Source organism: Cervus canadensis, chromosome 1 (genome assembly GCF_019320065.1).
Source record: "Cervus canadensis isolate Bull #8, Minnesota chromosome 1, ASM1932006v1, whole genome shotgun sequence".
Classification (NCBI taxonomy): Eukaryota; Metazoa; Chordata; class Mammalia; order Artiodactyla; family Cervidae; genus Cervus; species Cervus canadensis.
In genome coordinates, this window is record NC_057386.1 from 19,848,733 (window position 1) to 19,876,732 (window position 28,000).

The 28,000-nt window shown below is 50.7% G+C and overlaps 3 protein-coding genes across 12 annotated transcripts in view; all 3 read right to left on the reverse strand.

Moving 5' to 3' along the window:
• Positions 1-7,595: 7,595 nt before the first annotated feature.
• Positions 7,596-12,510, reverse strand: HSD17B1 (hydroxysteroid 17-beta dehydrogenase 1). 2 transcript variants are annotated; one of them, XM_043468389.1, is made up of 6 exons: positions 9,413-12,510; positions 9,132-9,299; positions 8,811-8,990; positions 8,536-8,629; positions 7,935-8,112; positions 7,596-7,846 (listed from the first exon to the last, which is right to left on the reverse strand). In XM_043468389.1, the coding sequence occupies exons 1-6, from the start codon at positions 9,507-9,509 to the stop codon at positions 7,610-7,612; spliced, it is 954 nt and encodes a 317-aa protein (XP_043324324.1). In that variant the 5' UTR covers positions 9,510-12,510; the 3' UTR covers positions 7,596-7,609. The 2 variants fall into 2 exon arrangements, with proteins under 2 accessions (XP_043324324.1, XP_043324314.1); XM_043468379.1 differs by having other exon boundaries at positions 7,596-8,112.
• Positions 12,511-12,665: 155 nt separating this feature from the next.
• Positions 12,666-19,668, reverse strand: NAGLU (N-acetyl-alpha-glucosaminidase). Its single transcript, XM_043468369.1, has 6 exons — positions 19,206-19,668; positions 18,245-18,392; positions 16,861-17,007; positions 16,625-16,710; positions 15,263-15,519; positions 12,666-14,100 (listed from the first exon to the last, which is right to left on the reverse strand). Exons 1-6 carry the CDS (start codon positions 19,589-19,591, stop codon positions 12,896-12,898), a joined length of 2,229 nt encoding a protein of 742 aa, XP_043324304.1. The 5' UTR covers positions 19,592-19,668; the 3' UTR covers positions 12,666-12,895.
• Positions 19,669-26,459: 6,791 nt separating this feature from the next.
• ATP6V0A1 (ATPase H+ transporting V0 subunit a1) overlaps positions 26,460-28,000 on the reverse strand; it is a 53,038-nt gene continuing 51,497 nt past the window's right edge. For all 9 annotated transcript variants that reach the window (XM_043468330.1, XM_043468321.1, XM_043468299.1 and 6 more), the window contains one exon: positions 26,460-27,990. In XM_043468330.1, coding sequence (XP_043324265.1) covers positions 27,897-27,990 — 94 coding nt within the window. In that variant the 3' untranslated portion in view covers positions 26,460-27,896. The remainder of the gene's footprint in view (positions 27,991-28,000) is intronic.

Sequence of the window (28,000 nt, forward strand, 5' to 3'; positions counted from 1 at the left end):
GTCTCCTCAAGGGGATTCCTTGGCAGCGGTTGAGGGCATGGCGGTGGTGGCAATTTCCTTTTGGTCATCCGAGGCATCGTGGGCTGGTAATTTCTTAATGGGTTGTTGGACATGTTGAATTAATCTATCTGGAATCCACAAGGGAGAATCTGCATTCTGTGGAAAAACACACGAGGCTAAGCATAGCCTCGACCGCTGGTTAATAATACATCAGGTCCCTTCCATTGTCCGGAAAGAAAGTCCTTCCAGCGCACCAGAGGTTTTGGGTTATTGTGTTCCGGATTCCAATGACGCAACATGGCCGTATTACCTTGTAGATCAGTATTGAGATTATTGAGCACGAACAGAGCGTGCTGCAAAACATGATGAGGTGAGCTGTACTTAAATTCTCCCTCTTGTAATTTAGTAATTTGAATTTTTAAAGTTTGGTGAGCTCTTTCTACTATAGCTTGTCCTTGAGGGTTATAGGGAATTCCTGTAGAGTGGGCAATGTTAAATCTAGCACAGAAATCTTTAAATGGTTTGGAAGTATAAGCAGGAGCATTATCGGTTTTTAAAGCTTTAGGAATGCCTAAGTAAGAGAAGCAGGTAAACAAATGCTGTACCACATCTTTGAAGGCCTCCCCCGTTCGGGCAGTAGCCACTATGGCATGAGAACATGTGTCTACAGTGACATGTACAAAGGACAATTTACCAAAAGACTGAATGTGAGTAACAGCCATCTGCCACAATACATTAGGGAGTAGGCCTCTCGGGTTGACTCCAAAGGTCAGAGAAGGCAATATTGTAAGGCAATGGGCGCAGGCCCACACAATTTCTCGTGCAGCCTCTCTAGGAATTTGGAATTGGCATCTTAACGCTGAGGCATTTTGATGATGCAATGCATGAGAATCTTTAGCTTTTTCTAAAGCTGTAGCAATGTAAGGTTTGGTAAGAGCATCAGCAAGTTCATTATATGCATGTAAGGGACCAGGTAATTTAGAGTGCGCTCGAATGTGCCCTACAAAAAATGACTTACTTCGGCTCCAAATCTGCTGCTGCAGTTCAGAGAGCAGCTGAAAAATAGTGGTTTTGTTTTCTGGCAGTATTGCAGTCTCGATATGGGGAAATAGTCTTACCACATATTGTGAATCAGAAAAGAGGTTAAACTCATGATCTGCAAACATTGCAAAGGCAGCAATAACAGCCCTTACCTCTGCCTTTTGAGCAGAAATTTCTCCTGTTAATATAACCTTATTAATATTTTTAATAAGAATAACTGCTTTTCCATTAGATGACCCATCTGTAAATATATTACAAGTTATTTGCAAAGGTTTATTTTTACAAAGCACTGGAAAGATAATTGGGTGCTTGGACATGAATTGTAATATAGGACTGGAAGGCATATGATGCAATACCTGACCTGAATAGCTGCATAAATCTATCTGCCAATCTGTATCGAAACCTATCAAAGAATCCAATTGCTCTTTTGAATATGGTACAATAATCTCTTGCAGCTCCTGACCAAACAGTTCTGTGCTTCGTTTGCGTCCCTTGACAATCAAACTAGCCACAAGCCCAGGATATGGGGTCACGACCATTTTAGCAGTTGCAGGCAAATGAATCCACTCTAGGGTCCATTTTGCCAAAACACTCCTGTGGGAGCCACCGCTGTGGGAAGCAGTATCAACTGCCAACTTTTTCATAATCTAATCTGAGAACCTGAGACTGTCGCAAAGCCTGTTTGACCTGGGCCAAGGCCCCTTTTGCCTCAGGAGTTAGAGTTCTAGGTGAAGAAGGATCAGCATCTCCTTGCAATATATTGAACAGAGGCTTCAATTCTGCAGTAGTTAATCTTAAAAAAAGGCCTGATCCAATTAATATCTCCCAATAATTTTTGGAAATCATTTAAAGTATTTAAGTGGTCAGTCCTCAGCTGTAAAGTCTGATGAGTGACTGTTTCTGAATTTAAGAGTCTGTCTAAATAGGTTATTGGAGGATTAACTTGAATCTTTTCTGGAGCAATTTTAAAGTCCCTCACTCTGTAAAGCTGCCTCTAGTTTTTGCAGAGCTTCTTGCAAAATGACTCTATCTGCATATGCCAAAAAGTATATCATCCATATAATGTATCAAATAAACTTCAGGATATTGGCTTCTAACACTTTGAATTACTTTATCCACAAACTTTTGACAAAGTGTAGGACTATTTTTCATTCCCTGAGGAAGTACTTTCCATTGATATCTCTGATAGGGCTGTTTAAAATTCGTTGAAGGCAAGCTAAATGCAAACCTCTTCTTGTCCTGTATAGTCAGAGGGATGGTGAAGAAACAATCCTGCAAATCTATAACTATCACATTGTACCCTTTTGGGACAACAACCGGGGAAGGCAGTCCAGGTTGTAGAGCCCCCATATCTTCCATGGTAGCGTTTATTGCTCTAAGGTCCTGCAGCAATCTCCATTTCCCAGATTTCTTTTTTATAACAAATATAGGGGTATTCCAAGGGCTTTTAGAGGGTTCTATATGTCCTGACTCAAGTTATTCTTGTACTAAGGCTGTGGCTGCTTACAGTTTTTCTGATGCTAACGGCCATTGTTCAACCCATACTGGGGTTTCTGATTTCCAGGTAATGGGGTCAGCAGTACGAACAATGGCCTCCATTATAAATTTGGATACCCTAAGCCCAATCATTGATTATTAACTTGTAGTTCTACAGAGTATAACCTGCCCTGCTGGTTTTTTCCTAACCCTTTCTGAGGATCATATTTCATTTGCAGCATTTGAGCTGATACTTTTTCATCTGGGCTATACAACAAAATTCCCATTTGGGCTAAAATATCTCGTCCCCATAGCGTGAGGGGGAGAGAAGATATTACATAAGGCTGGAAGGTGCCCTGCTGACCTTCTTCTTCTTGCCAAGATAATATTTGTGAGCTTTTCACCACCAAGGGTGCTTTCCCTAGACCCACAAGTTCATTAGCCATGGTTTGTGTGGGCCAAGAATTAGGCCAGTCTTTGCCAGCTACGCAGGAAACGTCTGCTCCAGTGTCCAGCAGTCCTACCACGTTTTTACCATTAACCTTTAACGTTTTCATAGGTATTTTCTGAGTAATTTCTTGTACCCAGAATACAGGTCACTAGAGCCAAATCCTTTGTTTCCCCTATCTGCCTGTGTGGCTGTGGATCCCATAGAACAATAAGGCAAAAGTAATAATTGGGCAATTCTTTGATCTTTATGAATTTGTTGCATCTTCGTGGGGGGTGAAATCATAACCTGTATTTCTCCAGTATAATCTGAATCTATGACCCCAGGAATAACAGTAAGACCTTGAAGAGAAAGCGAACTCCGTCCCAAGACAATTCCCATGACTCCTTTTGGAAGGGGTCCCTTAACCCCCGTTGGTATTCTAACCACGGGTGAATCAGGAGTTAATATTGTTGTGGTGGTGGAACGGAGGTCCAATCCTGTGCTCCCTGGGGTTGCTCGGCAGAGCTCTGAGATGGAACAAAGGGGATGAAGGGATTGAGAGAAGTTGCCCCATCATTGTCGGGGCCTGGGGCTGACCCCGCAAGACGTTTCCCTGGTTCTGAACGGGATTTCCTCGTGAAGGTGCCAAAGGGGTTCCATCCTTGTGGAACTTTGATTTACAATCTCTTGCCCAGTGAAATCCCTTTAGACAGCGAGGACAAAGAGCCTTTGAGAGGACAGTTTCAGGAGCACCATTGGGTGGTGTCTTACCTTCTCTGGCAGATTTTTGAGGACAGTTTCTGCTGAAATGCCCACCTTTTCCACAGGAAAAGCACACCCCTCCTGGGGGCCTTGTGCCTCCGTTATGAGGTCTCACCATGTTCTGGACAACCTGAAGGAATGCTTGTCCCTTCAGGGCTGCTGCAATAGCCATCCCCTGCATCATAGCAGGGCTAACGTCAGCACAAGCCCTAATGTAATCGGTGAGAGTTCCAGACTTTTTTATTGGTCTCAATATTGCCTGACATGTAGAATTTGCATTCTCAAAAGCCAGCTGACGAATAAGTATGTCTGCAGCTTCTTGATTAGTAGTAACACGCCTGACTGAAAGCAAAAGTCGAGAGACAAAATCTTCGTAAGGATCTTCTGACCTTTGCTTAACGCCTGCCAAGAGAGAGGTGTGATGCGAGCCCTGCAGCAGGCCTTTCCAGGCATTAAGAGCGCATCCTATTGCTTGTTCCAAGGCTAGTTTGTCTAATCTCATTTGATCCTGGGCGCTATCATATTCTCCACTGCCAGTTAGCATGTCATATGTTACTGTTTTATTTTATCTTTTATTTTTTAAAATTTTTAAATTTTTTATTTTTTCCATTTATTTTTATTCGTTGGAGGCTAATTACTTTACAATATTGTAGTGGTTTTTGCCATACATTGACATGAATCAGCCATGGATTTACATGTGTTCCCCATCCTGATCCCCCCTCCCGCCTCCCTCTCCATCCCATATGTTACTGTTTTAATGCCACGCCGTTTGTTAGCTGCGCTTTTCTTTTTTGCCAAGTCCTCATACTCTGTTCTCCAAAGTAAGTACTGACCTCCTGTAAGACAAGCTTTAGCAACCGCCGCCCAATCATAAGGTGTCATCCATCTGGCAGCAAGAGCATCTGACAGAGTTTGTGTATATGGAGCCTGGGGCCCATACATAGAGCAAGCCTGTTTCAATTCCTTTAGTAACTTCATAGGTAAGGGCTCCCAGACTGGTTCATCATCCTCAAGCTCACCAAACACTATTGGAAAGCATGCTGAAATAGTAGGAGCCTTATCGGCATCCTTCAACCTCCTATGAGGGTAAGGTGCTCCATTACCAGCATATGGGGGAGGAGGAGGAGCTGAAGGAGGTCTAGGTGGTCTAGGAGGTCTTGGATCGGATTTAGGAACCTCTAGCTTTAAAGGAATTTTAAGAGTGCGTGGCTTAGGTTGAGGCTTTGCCACAGAAAAAGTACAATCTCTCTCCTTCTCATAATATCTAGCTGCAGCTTCTTCCAAATCTTCCTCATCTTGAGGGCTCAATTGATCATCACCATCATTCAAGCATGCTGCAGCTACCATCTCCCTAAGTTCTTTGTAACCTTCTTGTTTGGGATCCAAATTATCTTTTTTGGATGGAACTCTTTCAACCTCTGGGGTAGGGTCAAGTGCATCCCTAATTAAATTCCAGAGAGAAAAAGTCTCAGCTGGAATACCCTCAGGGCCATGATATGAATAATACTGTTTAAGTGTTTCTCCCACCTTATGCCAGGTGTCCATACTTAACAGTGCCCTCTTCAGGAAACCAAGGGCATTGCTCTTGTACAAAAGAAAAGAAAGATGATAAAGTAGACTTTGAAACCTTAATTCCTCTCTTCATTAATAAATGCTTAATTATATCAATAAATAACTGTCTTTCCTTAGATTCTCCATTACCCATGTTCTGAAATCTCTAATAAAGTTCTCTAATAAATATCTCACTGTTCACCCGTCTCACCCTACCTATCTTATGCAGGGGGGTCTGCAGCACCCTAGGTGAAGTCCTAGCCACTCCGGAAATGCAATATTAAGGGGCTTACCCTTTGGGTCCCTGTTCGTGGCGCCACCTGCTGAGGTCCAGCCCTGGCAGGACCAGGAATACCCAAGGGATGAGTGGCATTGGTGAGGAAGACAGACAGAGAGACACACACACAGAAGGTTGCGTAGAAGAGGTAGTTTTTTTTTTTTTTAATTTTTAGGATAGCTCGGTTTTTATAGAATGAACGTTACCTCCCCATTAAGTCACCACATATTACATCAGACATTGGTTTGTGCTTCCGTCAATATTTTTTTCCCGTGTTTTTCCCCTATGCATTCATCTAGAACATTTCCGATTACAGGGTTTATACTTAAATGTCCCATACATAGTCTTCTTGCCTCAATGGCCTAACATTCTCACTCTAACAAAAACAATGTTCCACAAATCTCAGGTATAGTGTAAATTCTTTGGAAAATAAAACAATACATGGGAAGGGTCACAGTAACATGTTTGACATTTCTGAGAACAGTACCATGAGAAAAACCTGATATTTTTCTTTACCTGAAACCACAAAATCTCAATTTACAATGATTATCTATTAAACAGCAAAAACACCTCTAAAGCAGCAAAACACCTCTATCAATAGTGAGATAATGGCAGTGAAGCTGGTTAATATAAATCTTCTATTGAAATCCTATATACCCCATTTTCTAATTTTACAAAAATACCCATAATATCCCGTGTTGTTTAAAGAAAGGGAAATAATGAACAAATAGCAACAAGGAAATAGCAATAATGAAAACCCTTCCAACCAAGGAGCAAGAAAACTAAAGCAGTATATCTACTTCTAAATCCAAATACCTCTACTCTTTTCTATTCTAGAACATTATAATCTTTTAAGCAAGCAGCAAACTATACCTGTGGCCTTTTCTTTTTTGACTTGATGTTTATGGTCGTGTCCTGACTCGGAGCAATCATAAGCATTTCCAAAAAGGCTTGGGCTTTTCCAGTGAGGCCTTGTTACTATATATTATATTTCCAAAAGTTAACAGAAAGCCCAACAACAGTAAGACAGAAGGAAGAAAGGGGCATACCAGGCCCCCGGGACAACCTCGAGGGGAAGAGCTGCCTTGCAGATTCCTTTCTCATTGGGAGGGAACATATTGGGCCCCCGGGGCAGCCCCATGTGAGGAAGAGCTGCCTTGCAGGTTCCTCTCTCCTCCCATGGACCTTGTCACCGACTGGGTGCATCCCGGCTCCCGACAGGGATCTCTCTTGTTGAGTGTTGTCTAGGGCAGGAAGCAAGGAGGGGGTGAGTGGGGCTGTCTCCTCTTGGCTCATTTAGCCTTGTTTCTTCTTTACACATCTGTCTTCTACAGGGGAACACAATGACAATAGTAACACCCCTAGTAGTAACAATGTTACTCAGTGCCTGCTATTAAGACCTCTAATACCAGCACTTTCAGGCACTATCTCAGTTCATTCTTATCACAACCCATGGTATTTGTGTGTCTACAGCGCTCAGTTGTGTCTGATTCTTTGTGATTCAGTGGATTGTAGCCTTCCAGGCTCCTCTGTCCATGCAATTCTCCGGGCGAGAATACTGGAGTGGCTTGTCATTTCCTACTTCTGGAGATCTTCCTGACAGGGACCGAACCACTGTCTCCTGCATTAGCAGGCGGATTCTTTACCACTGCGCCACCTGGGAAGCCCCCACAAAGGTATCATACCCATTTTTCAGGTAAGAAAAGAGACTCAGAGAGGGTAAGAACGTTGCCTAAGGTTCCGTGACTCTCAGGAGCCACGTCACAAGCCAACTCTCCCCTGCCAGGTCCACCTAACTCTGATGGCTGCAAACACCCCTAGGCCAAGAATACAGGGAATGCTCCCCCTGCTCTCCAGCGAACTTGAGGCCTGACCTGGAGCTAGCTCTTTCCCTTTCTGGGCCTCGGTTTCCGGAGTTATCACTCGGGCTAACACCGTCTTTCGGGATCATCCACCCACTGTGCGCACCCACGCAGGTGCAGCCCAGTCAAAGCCCCTTTCCGTTCCCTAAACGCACGCCATCCCCCGGGGCCGCAAAGGAGAGGGCGGGAGACAGCGGCGGATTAGGCCTTTTATTGAGGGGCGAGAGGAGCGCGGAGCTCAGATGCCCCCAGTTTACCAGCTTCGGCCTCCGCCCCGGCGCCGTCGGAGCCCTCGGCCGCCTTGTCGTGGAACGCTGACTGGTGCGCGGCGGCGACGTAGCTGGAGCCGCTGGGGTCGGAGACGCGCAGCTGCACCAGCGGCAGGAACCGTTCGGTAGTGAAGTAGCGCAGGGCCGGGCGCGGGGCGCGCAGCGCCTGGAGGAAGACCTGCAGCGGCGGGAGGAGGCGAGCTGGCCCGGGCTGGGCTGGGGAGCCCGGGGGCCGCCCAGCTCCCGCAGTCCCGCTCGGCGCTCACCTCTACCACCTCCTCCGGGTCCTGACCCGCCTCACGTATGACCCGCTCGCAGTGGCGACGGTAGCGGTAGAAGAGGTCGCGGGTCTCGGCGTCCGCGCGGTCCAGCATCCCGCCCAGGCCGCCCTCCAGCTTCTCGGGGAAGGGGGTGTGCACTGGGCCGCATTCGATGAGGCTCACGCTGCGGGCCGGAGAGCGGCGAGTGAGCGCGGGCTGATGCAAGCCCGGAAGGGAGAGCCAGAGCGGGGCTCGGGCGGCGAGCATTGAAAGCGGGCTTACAGTTGGAAAAGCGCCCCCACATCCTTTGGAGGGTGTGAGAGAGGCTCTGGCGTCAGAATGCCAACCTGGACGGATCACTTACAACGGTGTGACCTTGGGTCAGTCACCGAACCTCTCTGGGCCTGAGCTGCCCCATACCGACGCCTCAGCAGCAGGGTGGACAGGTGGAACGAGAGGACGCGTGCCGAGCGCTCCGTCCTGTGCCTGGCGCAATCCAACGGAAGCCGCACTGGGGAGAATGCCCGAGAGCGGTTCCAACAAGATGGGGTGCTGGGGTTCCCAAAGTCAGGGGTCAGGGGGCCCCCGGGGCAGGGCGGTGACTCACTGGACCCCGAAGGGCTGCAGCAGAATCGCCAGACTCTCGCACAAACCCTCGAGCGCGAACTTGCTGGCGCAGTAAACGGCGTTGAAGGGAAGCGCTGGGAGGGAGAGGAGTCCGCTGGGGCGCGTCCAGGAGGGGGTCCGCGGGGAGGGGCGCCGGAGGGGCCCGAGGCAGCCTCACCAGGCCCCTCCCCTTTTATTGGACACCCTCCTCCCCACCGCTCCGGCTGAGCCATCCCCGCCCCGCGCGCCTCTGGCCCTAGGCCGCGTTCCACTCACCCATCAGGCCGCCGACGCTCCCCGTCACCAATATGCGTCCCGACCGGCGGCGCTTCATGTCCAGCAGAAAGGCCTGCAGCATCCGCACGGTCCCCATTAGGTTCACGTCCAGCACGGCGTCCACGCTGCCCTCCTTGTGGGCCTCCAGCGGCCCCACCAGGCCCCGACCTGCGTTACACACTGCGGGGAGAGACCCGACCCCGCCGCCTCACGCACGGCCCTCCTTCCGGCCCGTCCCCTCGTGCTCCGTGGGCCTCGGGACATCTTGGTCTGGACACAGACTGAGGAAGGCTCTTGGGCTTGTTTTGCGGGGAGGCTCACCCAGCACGTCCACGCGGCCCTCCGTCACGCGTGCTTGGGCAGCGGCTATGGAATCTGCATCCCTCACGTCCAGCTGCAACGTCTCCAGGGAGCCGGGAGGGCACCCTCGGGACTGGGCGGCCTCCAGCAGTGGGCCCTGTGACGCCAGGTCCCTCATCGTGGCGTACACTGGAGATTCAGGGAGAGGACAAGGCTCTGAATTTCGGTCTTTCAGCCTTACTTAGGCCCCCTTAGGCCGGGAAGGAGTTGCTCCCATCTCTCCACCCCGTTCCATCAGGTACCTTTGAAGCTCTGGGACGGGTCGGACGCCAGTCGCAGGGCCAGATGTAGGCCAATGCCGGAGGAACAGCCGGTGATGAGTACCACGGTGCGGTCCATGGGGATGTGCGCAGGGAGAGATCCCGGCAAGGCTGGGCTCTAGTCTCCGAGGATGGATATCACCTGCTTCGCTCCGCCCCTGCCCTCCGAGGTCCCCACCCCTTTGTTATGTCTGCAGCACAATCTCAAGGCTGAGCCCTCCTGTGGGTCCCTGGCCTGCTCTCCTCAACCTACTCTAGGTCAAGGCAGAGAAGAGGGCCCCTGGCTTAGAAAGCCCCTTCTTTAAGCTGTTAGTCAGAGGAAGGGTGAAGTTTTGCAAACAGGAGGTATGAGCTCCCATGTGGGCGCCGAGTGCCCTGGGCAGATCTTGCCCTGGCAAGCCTCTGTACCACAGGGACAGTTTTTTGCCAAAGTTTCCGGCTGAGGTTGTGGAAGTGTTTTGGAAGGGCATTCTTGGTGGAAAGGTCAGGTGCGTATATGTGTGCTCAGTTGCTCAGTGGTGTCCGACTCTTTGCCACCCTGTGGACTGTAGCCCGCCAGGCTCCTCTGTCCATGGAATTCTCCAGGAGTGGGTTGCGTTTCCTACTCCAGGGCATCTTCTTGACCCAGGGATCCAACCCATGTCTCTTCTGTCTCCTGCATTGGCAGATGGATTCTTTACCACTGCATCACCTGGAAAGCCTCAAAGATCAGGGGTTGATATTAAATCTGAGGAAGCTTGGTGGCTGAGTCAACCAGGAAGCAGCCTGATCTGGCTTTGACTGCTGAGGGCTGTGATCCAACCTTGGAGGAGGAACGGAGTGAACAGGCACCAATGAGTGAAGATGAGCTGATCAACTTAATAGATGGTGTTTTGAGAGACAAGAACATGACAGATACAGGAACTATACTGAGTGGCAAAAATCACTGCCACAGACATGATGTGGCCATGTGCTAGTTAGATGCTAGTGACCCATTCTAATGTGATGGAAGGCTTTTGGTAATGCAGAATAACCCACTTTCAAAACAATACCAAACAGGTATTTTGGTAAAAACCTGTAGCAGCATGTTACATTAGGGTGAGAAAAGAGAAATAAAAAAGCAGAGAAAGGGGACATATTGTAGTCTCCGAGTACTGTTAAATCTCTAACTGGGCAAGGGTCTGATCAAAGAGTTCTTTTAAGAATATTGGATACTTGGAGATGACCACTCAGAAACTGGACTGGAGAATGCTGCCAGGCTCTTGATTTTAATTTAAGCTACGTGTAAAGTATAACAAGCTTTTGTTAACCAGACACATTTTTTCAGTAACAGAAAGAATGGAATAAATGCCAGATATTTCCCCTGGGGATGTCCTGTCTCTTCAGGGAAATGTGGTCTGTATTCTGTAAGTTTTCCCCTGGCCTAAATTAAATGATTATTTGTTCCAGACAAAGGAGTATTTATTAGACTATTTCAAAGTGACACCATCAGGGCTTCCTGGATGGCTCTGTGGTAAAGAATCCTCCTGCAGGGGACATGGGTTCAATCCCTCATCCAGGAAGATCACACATGCCTTGGAGCAGCTAAGCCCCGGAGCCACAACTACTGAGCTCATGTGCCCTAGAGTCCTGGCTCTGCAACGAGAGGTGAGTACGGTGAGAAGCCTGTGCATTGGAACTGGGGAATAACCCCCACTGACCGAAACTAGAGAAAAGGTCACGCAGCAATAGACCCAGCACAGCCAAAAAAGAAAAAGCTACACCATCAGAAAAATGTCAAATAGTTCAGCTACACACAGTCTCTTAAGAGTCTGTATGCCCTGGCACTTTAGAAATGATATGCCACTGATATAAGGGATTCACCTTTTCGGTTTTTCAATATTTTATCAATATAAAACCACTGCCACATCCTTTGGAATTCCCAGGTGGCTCAGTGTCTGCCAATGCAGGAGACGCAGGAGATGCGTGTTTGATCCTTGGGTAGAGAAGATCCACTGGAGGAGGAAATGGCAACCCATTCCAGTATTGTTGCCTGGAGAATCCCACGGACAGAGGAGCCTGGGGGGCTACGGTCCATGGGGTGGCAGATTTGGACTTGACTAAGCACGTCTGAGCACGCCATGTCCTTACATTTTCTTCTTCAACTAGGAGTGTTCTCAAATCTTCTCTGGTGGTCCAGTGGCTAAGACTCCTGCTTCCAATGCAGGGAGCCTGGGTTCAATCCCTGGTCAGGGAACTAGATTCCATATGCCACAACTAAGAGTTTGCATGCTATGACTAAAGACCTGAAGATCTATGAACTAAAGATTGAAGATCTTCTGTGTCACAACTAAGACCCAGCGCAGCCAAATAAATTTAAAACTTTTAAATTAAAATTTTATTTTAAGTATATGTAAATTTAAGTATATTTAAATTTATTTAAATTTTAAAAGTATTCTGTTTCTCATCATTAATAAATGTTTTAGCTTTCTAAATATTTGTATTTAACTGTTGCTTCTAAGGTTTTGTTTTTGCAGTTAGAAACTCTTAGGAATATAAAGACTATCCCTTTTGCTTGAAACAGCAGAACACTAGCCAGACTAGCCTAAGTGAAAAATGAAAAGATTCTTCACTAAGTACAGTGATTAACCTGATATAAGTTAGATTTGGAAGGAATGTTTTAATTACCTCTTCTAGCCTGAATACATGAATTCTTTCAGATCAGGAAAGACTAGACAAAGCAGCAGCAGCTGATTATAATTTGGTTTATGGCCTGTCAGAGTGCTGTGATAAGAAAGCTGAAATGATGGTTGAAGGGGATAAAAAGTTGCATAAAATTTGCTGTAAGCTATATAGAGGCTTGTTTTCTGAAGTATTCTTATAAGAAAAATAAGTATTTGTAAAAATGGTTTCCGTCTCAAGTATTTGTGCAACTAGAGCTGAATTATATTCTATTCTTGTCATATTTCATTATTTTGAAAGATTTATATAATCAATTCTGGATGTTTGACCAATAAAACTAAAAACAAAACACAGAAGAAGCCAAGGCAAGAGGGCAGGGAGACCTGACCTCATCAGTGTTCATGCCACAGCCCCGAGTCCTCCCTGGCATCATGGCATTGACATTCTTGTTTTGTTTTGTTTTTTGCTGTGCCACATGGCATATGGGATCTTAGTTCCCTGACCAGGGATGGAACCTGCACCCCCTACAGTAGAAACAGGGAGTCTTAACCACTGGACCGCAAGGAAGTCCAGCACTGACATTCTGACACACCCATCCAAGTGATTTACCAGTTTATTAAGTTGTATTAAAATAGTGCTTTGATCCCAAATTTGGGATGTGGAGGAAGGCAGCTCAGCCCCTCCAGACAGTCCGCGCCTGCCCCATGGGCGTGAGTTCCTTCACTCAGGCCTGTGGCGCTCCTATGACGCCTGCCCAGCCCCAGGCCCTGGGAACCTGCCCAGGTTTGGAGTCTGGGGAGAAGGTGGCTTGAGGGTGGTGAGTTGTCAGAAGGAGCCAGCCCGGGGGTAATATTTGAGGAAGAGCTTCTTGGCCAGGTCCACCGTGTCTCCTTCAGGCTGGCTAGGATACCTCCTTGTGCCAAGGACAAAGGTCTGTTCGAGCTGGAAGGCGTTCCTGTCGAACTGATGCTGCTGGAAGGGGACACCCTGGACCAGGCTCTCCACCAGCGTCTCTGAGAAGAGCCGCCAGCGAGGGGCGTAGTAGTCAGCCACCAGTCCCGCCAGCTGCTTGTTGGCGTAGTCTAGGATGTTGCCTTCCGGCCCCCACAGGGTCAGCTGGTAGCGGCTGTTCTGCTCATAGAAATGAGCCTCAGTCTCACTGACCGCCGCCAGTCGGGCCTGCTCCAGCCAGCTGCCCAGCAGGAAGTGGCGGTCACTGGCCAGCACCTGGTCAAGGGCAGGCAGGAGTTCATAGGCCAGGATGCCGCCTGCCCTTGTCAGGGGAACCAGCTCCTTCTTCAGATAGGCGGTTCTCACCTCTTCGTAGTACAAGCTGACCAGCTCCTGGACTGCCTGGCGGGTCACGTCCACCAGGTCGTAGCGGAAGATCGGGCTGCTGGCCAGGGTGGGGGTGGCTGCCAGCAGTAGCCGCCAGGCTTCAAATACATCTGATCGGTTGTACCAGACGGTGGTGACCATCTGCAGGGATGGTCGCCTGACCAGCGGGCTATGATTGTGTCCCCGGCACTCCTCGCCCGAGCAGTTGTAGACACTCCGGAGCAACAGCCGCCACGCTGCCTCTGCATCCCCATGGGAGACCCCGTACCGCCGCGCTGCAAAGCTGGTCACCCAGGCCCCCAAATCGGCCACTGGGTCCTTTCGCCAGCCCAGCTCGGCCATGAGGGCGTAGACCACCTCGTTCTGGCCGATGCCCTCGGGGGCCATGCCCGTGCCTACCATGGTGGAGTTGGGGAAACGGCGGGCGGTTGTGGGGCCTCGGTTCACAGACTCCAGGGCCCCGAACAGGCCGTGGTTGCCCCCGAAGTTATGCAGCATGCACCAGATGAAGGGCTGGCCCTGGAAGGAGGCCGTGCGGACGTACACGGGCTGGCTCTCAGCGAACAGGTCCAGAACGAGGAGGCGGCCACGGGGCACGGCCCCCAGCACAGCCGCCACCTGGGCGGGCCCCCAGAACTCAGGCTGGTGCTGGAAGAGCCAGCCTTGGAGCAGCCACACGGCGTCAGGGTCCACTGTGGTGGGGCAGAGGACAGGAGGGTGATGAGAGAGGGGACAGGGAGCATTCACCCCACTTTACAGAAGAAACAGAGGTCCAGAGAATGACTCTATCACACTCTATCATTTCCCTGTAAATCATCCCCCCCACCCCCATCATCGGGATAGTCCATCACACATACCCTTCCCCCTGGGACTACCAGTTGAGTACTGCAAAGCTTCAGGGAGCATTAGAATTACCCAGAGGCCTGGGCCCCAGCCCCCCTCATTCTGATTCAGGAGATGGGGGAGGTTGAGAACCTGCAGTCACCCTGGGGTGACGCTGCTGGTCCCAGACCACACTTGGAGCACTGCTGCTCAAGGAAGCCTGAGCCAATTCACCCCAATCTGCCCCTTCCCAGCTGACACAGAGGCCTCTCCAAGCCATTCCTGAGCTGGCCCTTCTCCTGCCCTCCCCTGTTAGTGACAGGGAGGAGTGCTGTGTTCATATTTGTGTGCCAGGAAGGGCACCTTATTGATTGGGGGCACATCTCTAACCTCTAGCCTACCAGCATGCAGATGTGTGTGTGTGTTAAGCCACTCAGTCATGTTCAACTCTTTGCAACCCTGTGGACTGTAGCCCTCCAGGCTCCTCTGTCCATGGAATTCTCCAGGCAAGAATACTGGAGAGGATATGCATGCCTTCCTCCAGGGGATCTTCCCAACCCATGGATTGAACCTGTATCTCTTGTGTCTCCTGCATTAGCAGGCAGGTTCTTTACCACTAGTGCCACCTGCGAAGCCCTCATCATGGACGTAGAGACCAAATAAAATATTTTCAATAGCCAGCACTTAATGACACTTTACTCTGGGCCGGGCATCAGTCTATTTATGAGCGAGCCCCTTTGGCAAATGAAGCAGCCAAGGCACTGGGAGGGAGGGAAGCTCTGCAAGTCTCGCAGGCAGGAAGTGGCAGGGCTGTCAAGGGAGCAGGGTATCCGCTCCGCGGCTCACCTCTCAACCACAGCATGACTAAATGAGATGATGTGTGTGTATAAGTGCTTGGGAAACGGTAAAGTGCTGTGTGTCATAGTGAGGTGTTATGATTCCCCATCCCTCCTCCCACCCCCCTGACCTCTGCCACCTCCATCTCAAGGGCCCGGGGGGGCTTCCCTTTCTCACCTCCCGCTGGCACCGTACCTGAGATCATGGCCTGGTAGACAGCAGCGGTGGCTGCAGCCAGGTAGGAGGGCTCCGAAGACGGGGGCTGCATCTCGTTGAAAGTGTCAGCCCCATAGATGTGGTCCGTGCCGAACTCTTTGGTCAGCTCCCGCAGGAAAAGGCTCCCCACAAGGGGGAAGAGGGGATCTTCTGGAGCCAGAAGGAAGGAGCAGGAGTAGGAGCAGTTGAAGTGTCCCCAGCTGCCCATCTGGGTGACATTGACCTGAGGGAACACCCTAGTGCCGGGGAGGGGGTGACAGTTGAGACATTTATCGGAGGCTGATGGAGTACCTTCCTCCAGCCTCTCTGACACCTGCAGTTCCGGGAGCCCTCATGCCTCTGGGCCTTTGCCCATGCTGTGCCCTGGGCCTGGAGCTCTCGCTTCCCCCTCTCCCTGCTGATGCATCTGGTTACTCCTTGACATCCTTTTCGTGTCCCCTGTCTGGAAAGCTTTGGCTCTCTCTCCTCCTCCCACAGAGAATGAGATGGTTGGATGGCATCACCAACCAATGGACATGAGTTTAAGCAAACTCCAGGAGATAGTGAAGGACAGGGAAGTCTGGTGTTCTGCAGTCCACAGGGTGGCAAAGGCTCGGACATAACTGAGGAACTGAACAACAACCACCCCCTCCCACTGGCTGAAACAAATGACACCACCTCTGCGCTGAGCCCTTGGTGCCCCTCCCTTCCCCAAGCAGAAGTGACCTTGATGGAGAATTGGGCCCACATCCATTTCTTATCACTGGGTTGTATGCCCTTGGCAACATGTCTCCCACCAGGAGCAGGGCCTCCATGCACCTTTGTGGCTGCATTCCCAGCCCCCAGCACAGGCCCAGAAAGTCTGACAAATGTTGACTGAATGTATGAATGAGGTTCTTGCCACTGAGATGGGAAGGCCAAGGAGTGGCCAGTAGGCCGGCAGCATGTGCTAAGCGCTGAGGGCAGTGGGAACCAGGCGCTTATGGGCCCAAGGGAGGTGGTAACCGATGCTGGGGGCCCCTGGCAAGGCTTTCTAGAGGAGATGAGGCCTCAGTTGGGCCTTGAAGAAATTGACCAGCTACAGGAGAGGATGGGTGTATAGCACAGAGGAGCAGAGGAGCACCCCTACCATCACTAAGAGCTGCCATTTGCTAAGACTCTGTGCCAAGCCATACATATATTTTACAAGTGAGGAAACTGAGGCCCAGAGCAGTCAAGGTCACATGGCTAGTCAGTGACAGAACCAGGAATCAAGCCCAGGCCTACATCCAGAGCTTGAGTTTTTCTTTAAATTGTGTCTTGCAGGGGAACATATATTCTCTCTCTGAGCTGAATGGGGAGGGGGGGAGGGCGGGACATCACCTGGTGAGAGCCTTGGGGACATGCCCTGCAAACGCCGGCAGCACAGGGATCATACCAAACGAGCGCATCCGGTCAAGGATCCGATGCTGGGAGGAACAGAAGGGGTGGTGGTGAGCATGACCCCCCCTCAGGGGGAGGTCTCCTCTCTCCCAAGGCACACAGAGTCCCCCTGCTCCCACCCCAGACCTGTGACTATCCAAAATCAATTCTGCCCCTTCCATTCCCCATCCTTTTACCTGCAGGTAAAGCTGCTTGAGGTGCCAGGAGGGGGGCAGGGGGCCACTCCAGGTGTGCAAGTTGCCCATGCGCCCCCAGGCCAGGAAGGCAGGACCAGTGAAGTATTCGTCGATCTCTGTCTGGGTCAGACCCAAGGCCAGATACACCTGAGGAGGAGGGCAAGCCCCACACATATAAACCACTCATCTCTAGTCACTGATTCATTCACTCAACAAACACACATCCATCTCTTCTCTGTGCCCTAGAGTTCCTAAGACAAGCTCTGATCCCTGCCTGCAAGGAGCCCACAGTCCAGAAGAAACAGATCAGTGAGCAGGTGAGTTTGCGAATGTCACTCTTGGTGCATAGGTGGGATAAGGCACAAAGGGGTTCTCCCTCAAATGGGGAAGGGGCTTAGAAGGCTTCATGGAGCAAGCAGGGCTAGCATGATGGGTGAGGGCAGCTCTGCAAGGAGCTTAAGCAGCCCCAGGTGCAGCCAGAGCTCTTGGGGCTCAGGCATGGAAGCTCCCAGGCTGGGCAGAGCCCGATGGTAACAGGGAACTCCTGGGTGTGTTCAAAGTTGAAGGTCTCCCCTAGATTCACATTTCAGAAATGACACTCTGGTACAACTCTGAGAGCCAGGAGTCTTGTTTTGAAAGGAAACTATTTCTTAGAGAGCTCTCTAAGCACTAATGACCAGGAGGTCACTAAAGAAGTGTAATTTATGCATGTCTCAGCCGGCATGGAATCTGACCTTTTAATCTGATTAAGTCATCCAAAAGGCCTCCTAGAAACTCAAGATACTTATCAGGCCCTTACCCTAAAATAACTTGCAATTAATGTCTGTCAGTCACAATTCTCATCAGGCAACTTCTAACAGTCTCATGGCTTCAAAAAAAAAAAAAAAAAAAGCCCCTACTTCTCTTTCTCAGAGCATTCTTTCAAGTATCTGAGCCTGTTTCCCAAATGGCAATTAGTAAAGTCTCCCAAATAAACTCTTCTTATATGCAGCCTCTTGCATTATTTCTTGGTTGATGCTCTTCAGAGGCTGTGGTGGGCAGGTGACCAAGGAGAGGGGATTGAGAGCCTGAACTGGGGCCATGAAGAAGGATGGAGAGGAAGAGGACAAGAGAGAGCAAGAGCTGCTAATGAAACAGAATCCAGAGAAGAAGCTGACTAACCCACGCTGGGGTGGGGAGACAGGGAAACCTGGCTTCTTAATGTTTACAGGGGGTGCTGGGGTCCAGCCCTGGGGAAGTGCTCCCACGTGTGTGTCTCAACCATGGAAGCTGGGAGGCTGGAGCCATCACTCGTGCTACCAACACTTCTGGAGCCCTAGTCTCTGTGCCAGATACTGAGCTGATGCGGGGGAGGCAGGATACCTGGGGTGTGGTGGGCACCCACCCGCTGCCAGATGGCCTCCTGGCCGCTCCAGGCCAGCGCCAGGTTGATTCCATTCAGCACCATCCAGTCGATCTCCCGCTCCCAGCGGGCCCAGTCCCACCACAGGAAGGAGTAGCTTTGTGTGCACACATTCTGGTAATAGCGGTACCTGCAGGCAGGGGCAGGAGCTGGGGCATGGCCCTAGGGGCAAAGAGGAGGTCTCTCAGCCCTGAGGGTCCATAATTGGGGGAAGAACTGGGGGAGCAGTCTGCTCTGCCACTCCAGATGGAGCCCAGAGAGGAGTGGCTCCGGGTGTGGCCCCTAGTCTACTGCGTCACTCCAGGATCCAACCCAGGTGGAGCAGAGACTCTGAGGCTTGAGCTTCCGAGGTGTCCATCCACCTATCCCCAGCACTCAGCTCTCTAGCCTCCCATATATCTGAGAGGGCACATTCCATCTTCATTCCTACTTTGGGTACAGTGTGCCCCTGTCCTGTAAGGCGGATCCCTCTCCCCACAGTCTAATGGGGAGACAGCTGTGTGAATCCATCATCTCAGGACACTGGGGCAAGCCCTCGAGCAGAGGACTGTGCCAGGCTGGGTGTCACTCCTCAGGGAGCATCTTCGAATAGAGGGTAGGGTAGGAACGGAACGGCATTTACTGCTCACCGATTGTGCACCACAAATTCTACACCCCGCACCGTGCAAATCATCACAATTAGAACGGCACCACCACGGTAGAGGTCATTGTTTCCACTTTTCCATTGTTTCCCGCTGAGGCTCAGAGAGGCCAAGTGACTTGATCAAGGATACTCAGCTTTTAGAATCAGAGCTGGGGTCTGAGGCCAGTGCTGGCTAGCCGCCGGGCGCTGGGGCGGGGCGGGGACTTCCGCCCGAGTTTGCGCCCCTAGTGGGGGGAGGGGGGGGGAACGGGGGCAGCGGGAGCTGCAGGGGAGCCGACAGGCGGGGTCCGGCCGCGGTACCTGTTGGGTGTGGCCTCGGTCAGCTCCTCCGGCACAGCGGGCAGGGGCTGCGGTAAGCGCAGCTGAGAGCCCGACCAGGCCACGTGGCAGCCGCAGAAGTCGCGCAGGTATCGGTGGAGCCCCGCGGCGGCGGCCACGCCCGTGGAGCCGAGCACCTGCACCCGCGCCCCGGCACCGCCGCCGCTCAGGCGGTAGGTGTCCAGGCCGGACTCGGCCGCCAGGGAGCGCTCCACCGACACCGAGAAGGCGGCCGCTGGCCCGGGCCCCAGAAGCCGGACTAGCAGCTCCCGCACGGCGGCCGCCTCTCGGGCCTCGTCCCCGGTCGAACCTCCAGCCATGAGGAGGAGCAGGATCCCCAGGGCCGCGGTCACCCCCATGGCCTCCATGATCCAGCGGTCCTCAGCCCGGCTGTGGCCCCGCGGGGCACCCACAGGGACTCCGGACTGGTCGGGACCAGGGGCGGGACGGCCCTGCCCAATCAGCTGCGGGCCTCAGGTCACGTGGAACTGAAGGTAAAGCACCCGCCGGCGGCCGGGAGACCCAGCTTCCGGGCCCCGCACCAGCTTCTTGTGGGTGTTTTCCGACCACACTTGGTCCAAGAGCGCGTGACTCTAATGATTTCAGAAGCCCAGGACCGGATGTGACTGGCAGCCCTTCACAAGCGCCTTTGGGTATAATGTGCTTTCACGTACAAATCACTTTCCTTTCATCCATCCTACCATTTGGTAAATATTTGACATTGATTTTGTACCAGACACTACCACCCCTCTCCTGGGGAGACCTACAAACCAAGTACTTATATAAACAAAGATTTATATTATACAGTTGATCCTTGAACTGTGCGCGTGTGTTAGGAGTGCTGACCCCGCTGGCAGTCAAGATAAAACTTTACAGTCAGCCCTCCCGCGGTCCCGGGTACTACACCCGCAGATCATGTAGTACTGTAACTCGTATTTATGGGAAAACATCCCTGTGTAAGTGGACCTGCGCAGTTCAAATGGGTGTTGTTCCAGGGTCCACTGTAGTTGTGATTCCGTGCTGGGTACCCAGCCAAAGGCTTCCAAACGGACGTGACATTTAATCTGAATTAAATCGGGATTGACTAGGAGAAGACGGAGGGGAAGACCATTCCTCGAAGGAAAAAAATGCATGTCTGAATACCCAGGAAGGGTAAGGAAAGAGGTGAGCAGGTTTGAGGAACTAAAAGGTCAGGACGTTGGAGGACGGATGTGCCATGAGAGCCTGGGCTGACCGAGGAGCCGGGCCTAGTGGGTGTGTCGAGGGCTCTCATGTGATCCGTAAGTGGTAGCAGCTGCTGAACAAGACGGGAGTTATCTTTTTTTTTTTTTTTAACTTCTCATTTTATACTGGAATATGGCCAATTAACAATGTTGTGATAGTTTTAGGCACACAGCAAGGGACTCAGTGATACATATACATGTATCCATTTCCCCCCAAACTCCCCTCCATTCCAGCCTGCCACATAACATTGAGCAGAGTTCCCTGTGCTATATAGTAGGTCCTTATTGGTTATTCATTTTAAGTATAGCAGTGTGTACACGTCCATCCCAAACTCCCTAACTAATCTGTCCCCCCATCCTTCCTTCCTGGCAACCATAATTTTGTTCTCTGTGACTCTGTTTCTGTTTTGTAAATAATTTCATTTGTATAATTTCTTTTAGAGTCTGCATATAAGGGATGTCATATGATATTTCTCCTTCTCTGTCTGACTCACTTCACTCAGTATGACAGTCTCTAGGTCCATCCATGTTGTTACAAATGGCATTATTTCATTCTCTTTAATGACTGAGTATTATTCCACTGTGTATATGTACAACATCATCTTTATCCATTCCTGTCAATGGACATTAGGCTGCTTCCGTGTCTTGGCTATTGCAAGCAGTGCTGCAATGATCACTGGGGTGCATGTATCCTTTTGGACCATGTTTTCTCTGGACATATGCCCAGGAGTGGGATTGCAGGGTTCCACGGTAGCTCAACTTTTAGTTTTTTAGGAACTTCCATACAGTTCTCCACAGTGGCTGCACCAATTTACATTCCCACCAACAGTGTAGGAGGGTTTCCTTCTCTAGGACGGGAATTATCTTCATCTTACATACTGGGAAACTGAGGGTCAGAGAAAGGAAGTAATTTTGAGAAGATCAATGACAAGTAGGACAGCAGGACTAGGACTAGAACCAGGAAGTCTTAAGTCTCTGATGAGTGTTCTTGCCACCATCCCCTGAGAGGTGCAACGTTTCATGCTGCTTACCGGCAGGGAGGGGTTGAGTAGGGCTTTGTGGTGGCCAGGAGTGGTGGGCCCTTTAGAAAGACTGCACTTTCTAAAAGGATCCTGAGCCCTTTTGGAGGCAGATGTAGCTTTTACCAGATTGTCAGGCCTGAGTGCAGCTGCTTAGAGACAGGAAAGGGGTCAGAGGAGGGTTGCCAACTCAGGACATCCAGCGGGAATGTGGGAATCCACTGAGCCTACTCTGCCCCCTGCCCCCAGGTTCAGACTCAAGCTTTGGTGCCCACGGCCTTGTTCCTGGCTCAGTGGGCAGCAAGTGCAGGAGGTACAGCCCTGTTCCATTCCACTCAGTTCCTAGTATCGGAGGCTTTTCAGCTTTTTCTGGAAAGAAGCTCCTTGACCTGCCCAGAGAGATGGGCCCTCGTGGAGCTATAGCTTGTAGCCCCCCAGGCCCCTCTCCACTCCAAAACCCCCTCCAAACACTTCTTGCTCCAGGTGAGATTCATCAGACTCTCCTCCAAGGACCTGTTTTTAGCAGCACTCTGGGTCTCAGGGAATGCACTGCTTAGGGGAACTGAGCTGCAGGTGCACTGTCAGGCACAGGTTACCTCTCTGTGGGGCCTTCATGCAGAATGGCAGATGGTTGCTGGCAGGGACAGCAGGTTGGGGACACCATTCCGGAGGTTGGTAGCACATTCACAGCCTGAGCTCATGAGATGTGTGGCAGGAGCCTCACCGATTAGTCTGGTGCGTCACACTGTCTTTCTCATCTTCCCTGCCAAGCGGGAACTCTTTGAGGACAGTAGAGGGCTGGCTGAAGAAATTAAGGTGCGTTGATAGGATGAAATATCATTTGCATTTTTAAAAAGTGAGGAAGATGTATTGGTGCTGATTTGGAATGTTCTGCAAAGTACATATATATTTTTTCAAAAGGTCAAATCACTGGATATAGTACATCCCGCCTTTTTTTTCTTTAAATGCTATGTAAAAAGTGCTTACCTTGTGTAGGGTAATGGGGTAGAAAACTATTTCTGGCCATGCTGGGTCTTCGTGGCTGTGTGGGGCTTTCTGTAGTTGTGGCAAGCAGGAACTGTTTTCTAGCTGTGGTGTGCAGGCTTCTCATTGTGATGGCTTCTCTTGTGGCAGAGCATGAGCTAAGGAGTGTGGGATCAGTAACCATGGTGCACAGACTTAGTTGCCCTGAGGCATGTGGAACCCATGTGCCCTGCATTAGCAGGTGGATTCATTACCACTGGACCACCAGGGAAGCCTGGAAGACTTAATTTTACATTAGGCCCTTTTGTACGGTTTGAGAAGCCACTGCAATGAGAAGTCTGCAGTCTCCTTTCTCCTGGGTCCTGGTGTGCACAAGGTTCTGTTTGTGCCCTCCAAGAGTCTGTTTCCCCAGTCCTGTTTAAGTTCTGGCAGCTCTATGGTGGGGTTAATGGCGACCTCCTCCAAGAGGGCTTATGCTATTGGGGAAACAACGGAAACAGTGACAGACTTTATTTTTGGGGGCTCCAAAATCACTTCAGGTAGTGATTGCAGCCATGAAATTAAAAGATGCTTGCTCCTTGGAAGAAAAGTTATGACCAACCTAGACAGCATATTAAGAAGCAGAGACATTACTTTGCCAACAAAGGTCTGTCTATTCAAAGCTATGGTTTTTCCAGGAGTCATGTATGGATGTGAGAGTTGGACTATACAGAAAGCTGAGTGCTGAAAAATTGATGCTTTTGAACTGTGGTGTTAGAGAAGATTCTTGAGAGTCCCTTGGACTGCAAGGAGATCCAAGCAGTCCATCCTAAAGGAAATCAGTCCTGAATATTCACTGGAAAGACTGATGCTGAAGCTGAAACTCCAATACTTTGGCCACCTGCTGCAAAGAGCTGACTCATTGGAATGAACTGAATGGTTTGATCCTTTTACCACGTGACACATTTCATTGCTTTTGCAATTACTGTGTGTGAAACAAATTGTCCATGCTCTCCACTCCTATATTATCTCTTTCATTCCTGCCAGCCTGCCCTCTGCCTGTGTACCCTCCAGATTGCTTGGCCCTCTGCCCTGCCAAGCCAGTTCCCTACCTGTCACAACCCCACTAGGATCCCACCTGCCTTACCTATAAGAAGGAATGAGTCCTTCCCTGTCTGGCCACCAGGGAGCAGCCCATGCCTAGGCCTTGCCTTTGGAAGGCTAGAGAGAGGAGCTCCAACGCCTTGTCCACCCCATGCTCCTGGGCAGAAAGAGGTGCCTTCCTGCCCAGGTCTTCACTGAGGGACAGGAAAAAGAGACGGGTCCTGAAGATGGTGATGGAATTGTCCCCTATCTTTATAACATCGAGCAGGCCCAAAGCCACCCTCTCCACACTGTTCTAGGACCTCAAAAGGACATTCCCTGATGGGGGCACAGACTCACTCAGCAGATGTCTGGGGTCCAGGGATTCCACAAGAAGGTGAATCAGGGTAAAGGTCTAGACTTAAAAATAGGAGCAATGGAATTCCCTGGGGTACAATGGTTAGGACTAAGACCCCACAAGCCAAGGGACCAAAGGAGACAACAACAACAAAAAAAGAGCAACAGAACCACCGTTCCCCACCCCCACCCCAGGGCTCCTGGGAATTCCTACTCTATCAGGGTTCAGTTCTATTTCATCCCATCTTTAGCTGGCTGGGCTGGGATCAGCCCAAGGGCACTAGATCCTAAATCCTTAGCTAGTGACCCACTGACCCAGATCTTTTGGGGGGAATTTCTTCCTGGGGAAGTTCCCGCTTCCTAGCCCCACTTTATTGATCTTTTCAGAAAGTTTATCAGTTTAAACTCAAGTGTTTTTTTTTTTTAGTATATCCACAGTTGTGCAACCGTCACCATAATCTAATCTAAATATCATCATCCTCCCCAAAGAAACCCTGCCTGCAATGCCACCCAGCAGCGGGTACTGGGCAATCACCAATCTACATCATCTCTGTAGATCTGCCCTTTCTAGACATTGCACATAAATGGAGTCATACATTATGTGGCCTTATGTCTGACTCTGAGGTCCATTCATGTAGCATGTATCAATGTTGTTCCTTTTTATTGTAGAATACCCACTGGAGAGATATACTACCTTTTGTTTATCCATTCACCAGCTAATAAACATTTGGATCATTTCCATTTGGGATATTATGAATAATGCCACTATGAATGCATGTGCACAAGTCTGTGTAGACATTTTTTTATTTTCCTTGAGTAGATACCTAGAACTCAAATTTCTGGGTCCTAACTTAACCCTACATTTAACATTTTGAGAAACTGCCAGGCTGCTTTCCAAGGCAGCTGCACCATTTTGTTTCCACCAGCAGGGGATGGGGCTTTCAGTTTCCCCACAACCTTGTCAACACTTGTAATTGTCTTTTTAAAATTATAGCCTTTTTAGGGGGTGTGAGGTCTCGAGATTTTGATTTGCATTTTCCTAATGACTTATTATGTCAAGTATCTCTTCATGGACTTATTTGCCTCATGTTTTTTTTTTTTGAGAAATGTGTATTCAAATTCTTTGCACTTTTTTAAGACTGAGTCTTTGTCTCTATCACTGAGTTGTGAAAGTCCTACATATATTCTAGATATAAGTCCCTTATTAGAGATATGCTTTGCAAATATTTTCTCCCAGCATGAGGGTTGCCTTGATCCTGTCCTTCAAAGCACAAATGTTTTTTAATTTTTGCTAAAACCCAACTTATCTTTTATCTTCTTTTTATCATTTGTGCTTCTAATGCCATTTCTAAAAACCACTGCCTAACCCAGGGTCAGGAAGATGTACCCCTATGATTTCCTCTAAAATTTCTCTTACATTTAGGTCAAGGATCCATTTTGAGTTAATTTTTGTATATGGTGAGTCACAGTCCAAATTTGTCATGTGTGGATAGTATTCTAGCCTGGAGATACAGTCCATAGGGGTCGCAAAGAGTCGGACACTACTGAGCGACTTTCACTTTCACCCAGCTGTACTAACACCCGCTGTTGAAAGGACTGTTCTTTATCCATTGAATTATCTTGGTCCCTGTGTGGAAAACCAGCTGACTATACCTGTTTGTTTCTGAACTCTCAATTCTATTCCATTAATTCCAAGTATCTATTCTCACTAGGCCTCCCTCCCTCTTTGAGTCAGTAACAGAGCAGAGGTTAAAAGAGCTCATTTACCTGAATGGTCCCTCTCAACTTTCTGAGGAGCGGATGCTGGGTGTTGTGCCCAGGCCTATTCCAGGGCAGGTGGCTTGTCAGGGAGGAGAGGGTTTGAGGAGCATGGCACGAACAGGGTGTTCCTGCCCCTCCTGGAGCAGCAGTAGTTGTCAACCTGGTGCTCACATTCCTGGGCAGCCCCTCCCCTGGAGCTTTGAGGAGGGAGGAATGGAGAGGGCGGGCTGAGAAAGAATGTGGTCGCCTTACATGGCCGTGAGGAGGGAGAAGACGCCCGCCCTGCCCACCCCGCCAGCTGGGACAGCCTGTTGGCCCTTGGGCTGCCTGCCTCAGCACCTCGAATTCTCCAGCTGCCCTGAAGAACCAACCCCCGCCCCCCCCCCCCCCCCCGGCAGAGTTCCACCTATACCAAGGCCAAAGGCAATCAGGGCTCAAAATAGCCAGGCGGCTGAGCCCTGGAGAGCATGCTTGTAGCAGAGGGAGAGAAGGGTGGCAGATGCCCAGGCCCCTGCTTCCCCCGGCTGTTTGGGTGTGCGGTGCAAAGGGGGTGGTGATGGGACCCCAATCCCCTCCCCCACATGGGTGGTGTCTGCAAAGCTGCCTTGGCTCAGGGTGGATGGGATCGGGGAGTGAGAAGGCCCCTGGGAAACTTGAGATAAGGTGAGAATTTCACAAACTGCCTGGCCAGGGCCACCGCAGCTGTGGCCTTTGATCACAGAAAAAGGCAGCAATGCTGGCAAGGGGAGTGGGGGGGGTAAGATACTAGATGGGCTCAAGAGGGCTGAGTGACACGGGCGCTGCGGGCATGCAGACGGCAGCCTCCCTCATAGAGCCAAACACACTTTATTCAACACAGGAATGTTTGAACAGGAGGACCTCGGCAGGATTCCTGATAAAGAACTCTGCTTCCAACCCCCTTGTCCACAGAGCAAAGGTCATCATGTAAACCACAGGGGCCACACAGGAGGGGCTCTGCACACGGGCTGGGTCAGGTCACACTGGCTGGCGTGGGGTGAAGCTGGGGTGGGGCAGATAGCCTGGGGAGTCACTGAGCAGCTCCCTTAGACAAGTCGGGGGGCTGACCAATTTAGGGGGTCCTCTCGACCACTGAAGGTCTGTGGATCAATTTAGCTGAAGCGGCCAGGGCTGCCGTGCCAACACATGATTAGAAAAGGCCCCAAGATCCGCCTCCTGCTGTGGGGGTGACAGGGGAAGTAGTGCTCAGGGCCAAGTCGCGCTCAGAGCCACATGCACTGGCAGCCCTGCCGGTTGCCTCCAATCAGCAAATGGTAAATGACATCGACCTTCCCGCCCAGGACCCACTCACTCGATGTGGGGTCGTCACGGAGGTAGGGAGGGGCACTGGTGGGCAGAGCAGGCAGAAACGCCTTTATGACTACAGTTCTGAGACTCGTAACTGGGGGTGGGCAAGGTCTCCCATCCGCACCAGGAACCTCTGCGCAGAGGGCGTGCTTGTGGCAGGGCTCAAGCATGGCCTGAGACTCAGCCAACCAAGGGAGCCAGTCAGGACCTCTGTCTGGGGTCCTCCCAGCTGTGCAGGTTATGCTGGGTGCTAAAAGGGGGTTCTGGGAGGGAGGAGGAAAAGGTGTGAGTTTAGGGTGAGCTTAGGAAGGTGGTGTGGGGTATCTGCGGACACTCCGGGCTAACAGGGAGAAGCCACGCTTGCTGGCGCAGTTGGGTTGAGCTGAATTCCTGATGAACAAGCACTGAAGATCAGAGGGGGTGGGTGGAGGACAAAAACACCATCTCCCTGGACCCCTCGCTGATAATCTAAGAGTGGGGAGTGTTAAAGAGCACCCCACCCCCAGCCAGGAAAGGGAATGGCAGGAGCAGGGGCTCAAAATCTGGGTGTGGACAGTGGAGGGCCCCCCTCCAAGTGCTCTTGGCTCTCCTGTAAATGAACAAACAGGTTCACCACCAGGGGGCAAAGAAAAAGTGAGACAGAGGCCGGGAGGGCAGGGCGGGTGCCCAGGGTGAGTGGGTGTGAGTGACAATCAGGGCGCGGCTTCTCTAGAATACCACTACACTACCACACACCAGCTGCGGGTGGCAGGGGACCAGGGGGAGCTGGGGGACCAGGGGGAGCTGGATCGAGCTAAATGCCTCACAGGTGGCTTGGGGGAGGGGATGGGGATGACACAGGAGTCCTGATATCCAGGGATCACAACCAGCAGGCAAGCGGAGCACAGCTAACCACCGTGGCGGGGAGCAGAGGGCAGCTGGGCACACAGCCCCCTGGGGGCTCAGTCATCAAACTTCCCTTCCCGGATGTGCTCAAAGGAGAAAGGCAGAAATTTGAAGCCAGTCCCGCTGTAGAACTTGTTCTGGAACTCCACCCTGGAGAATG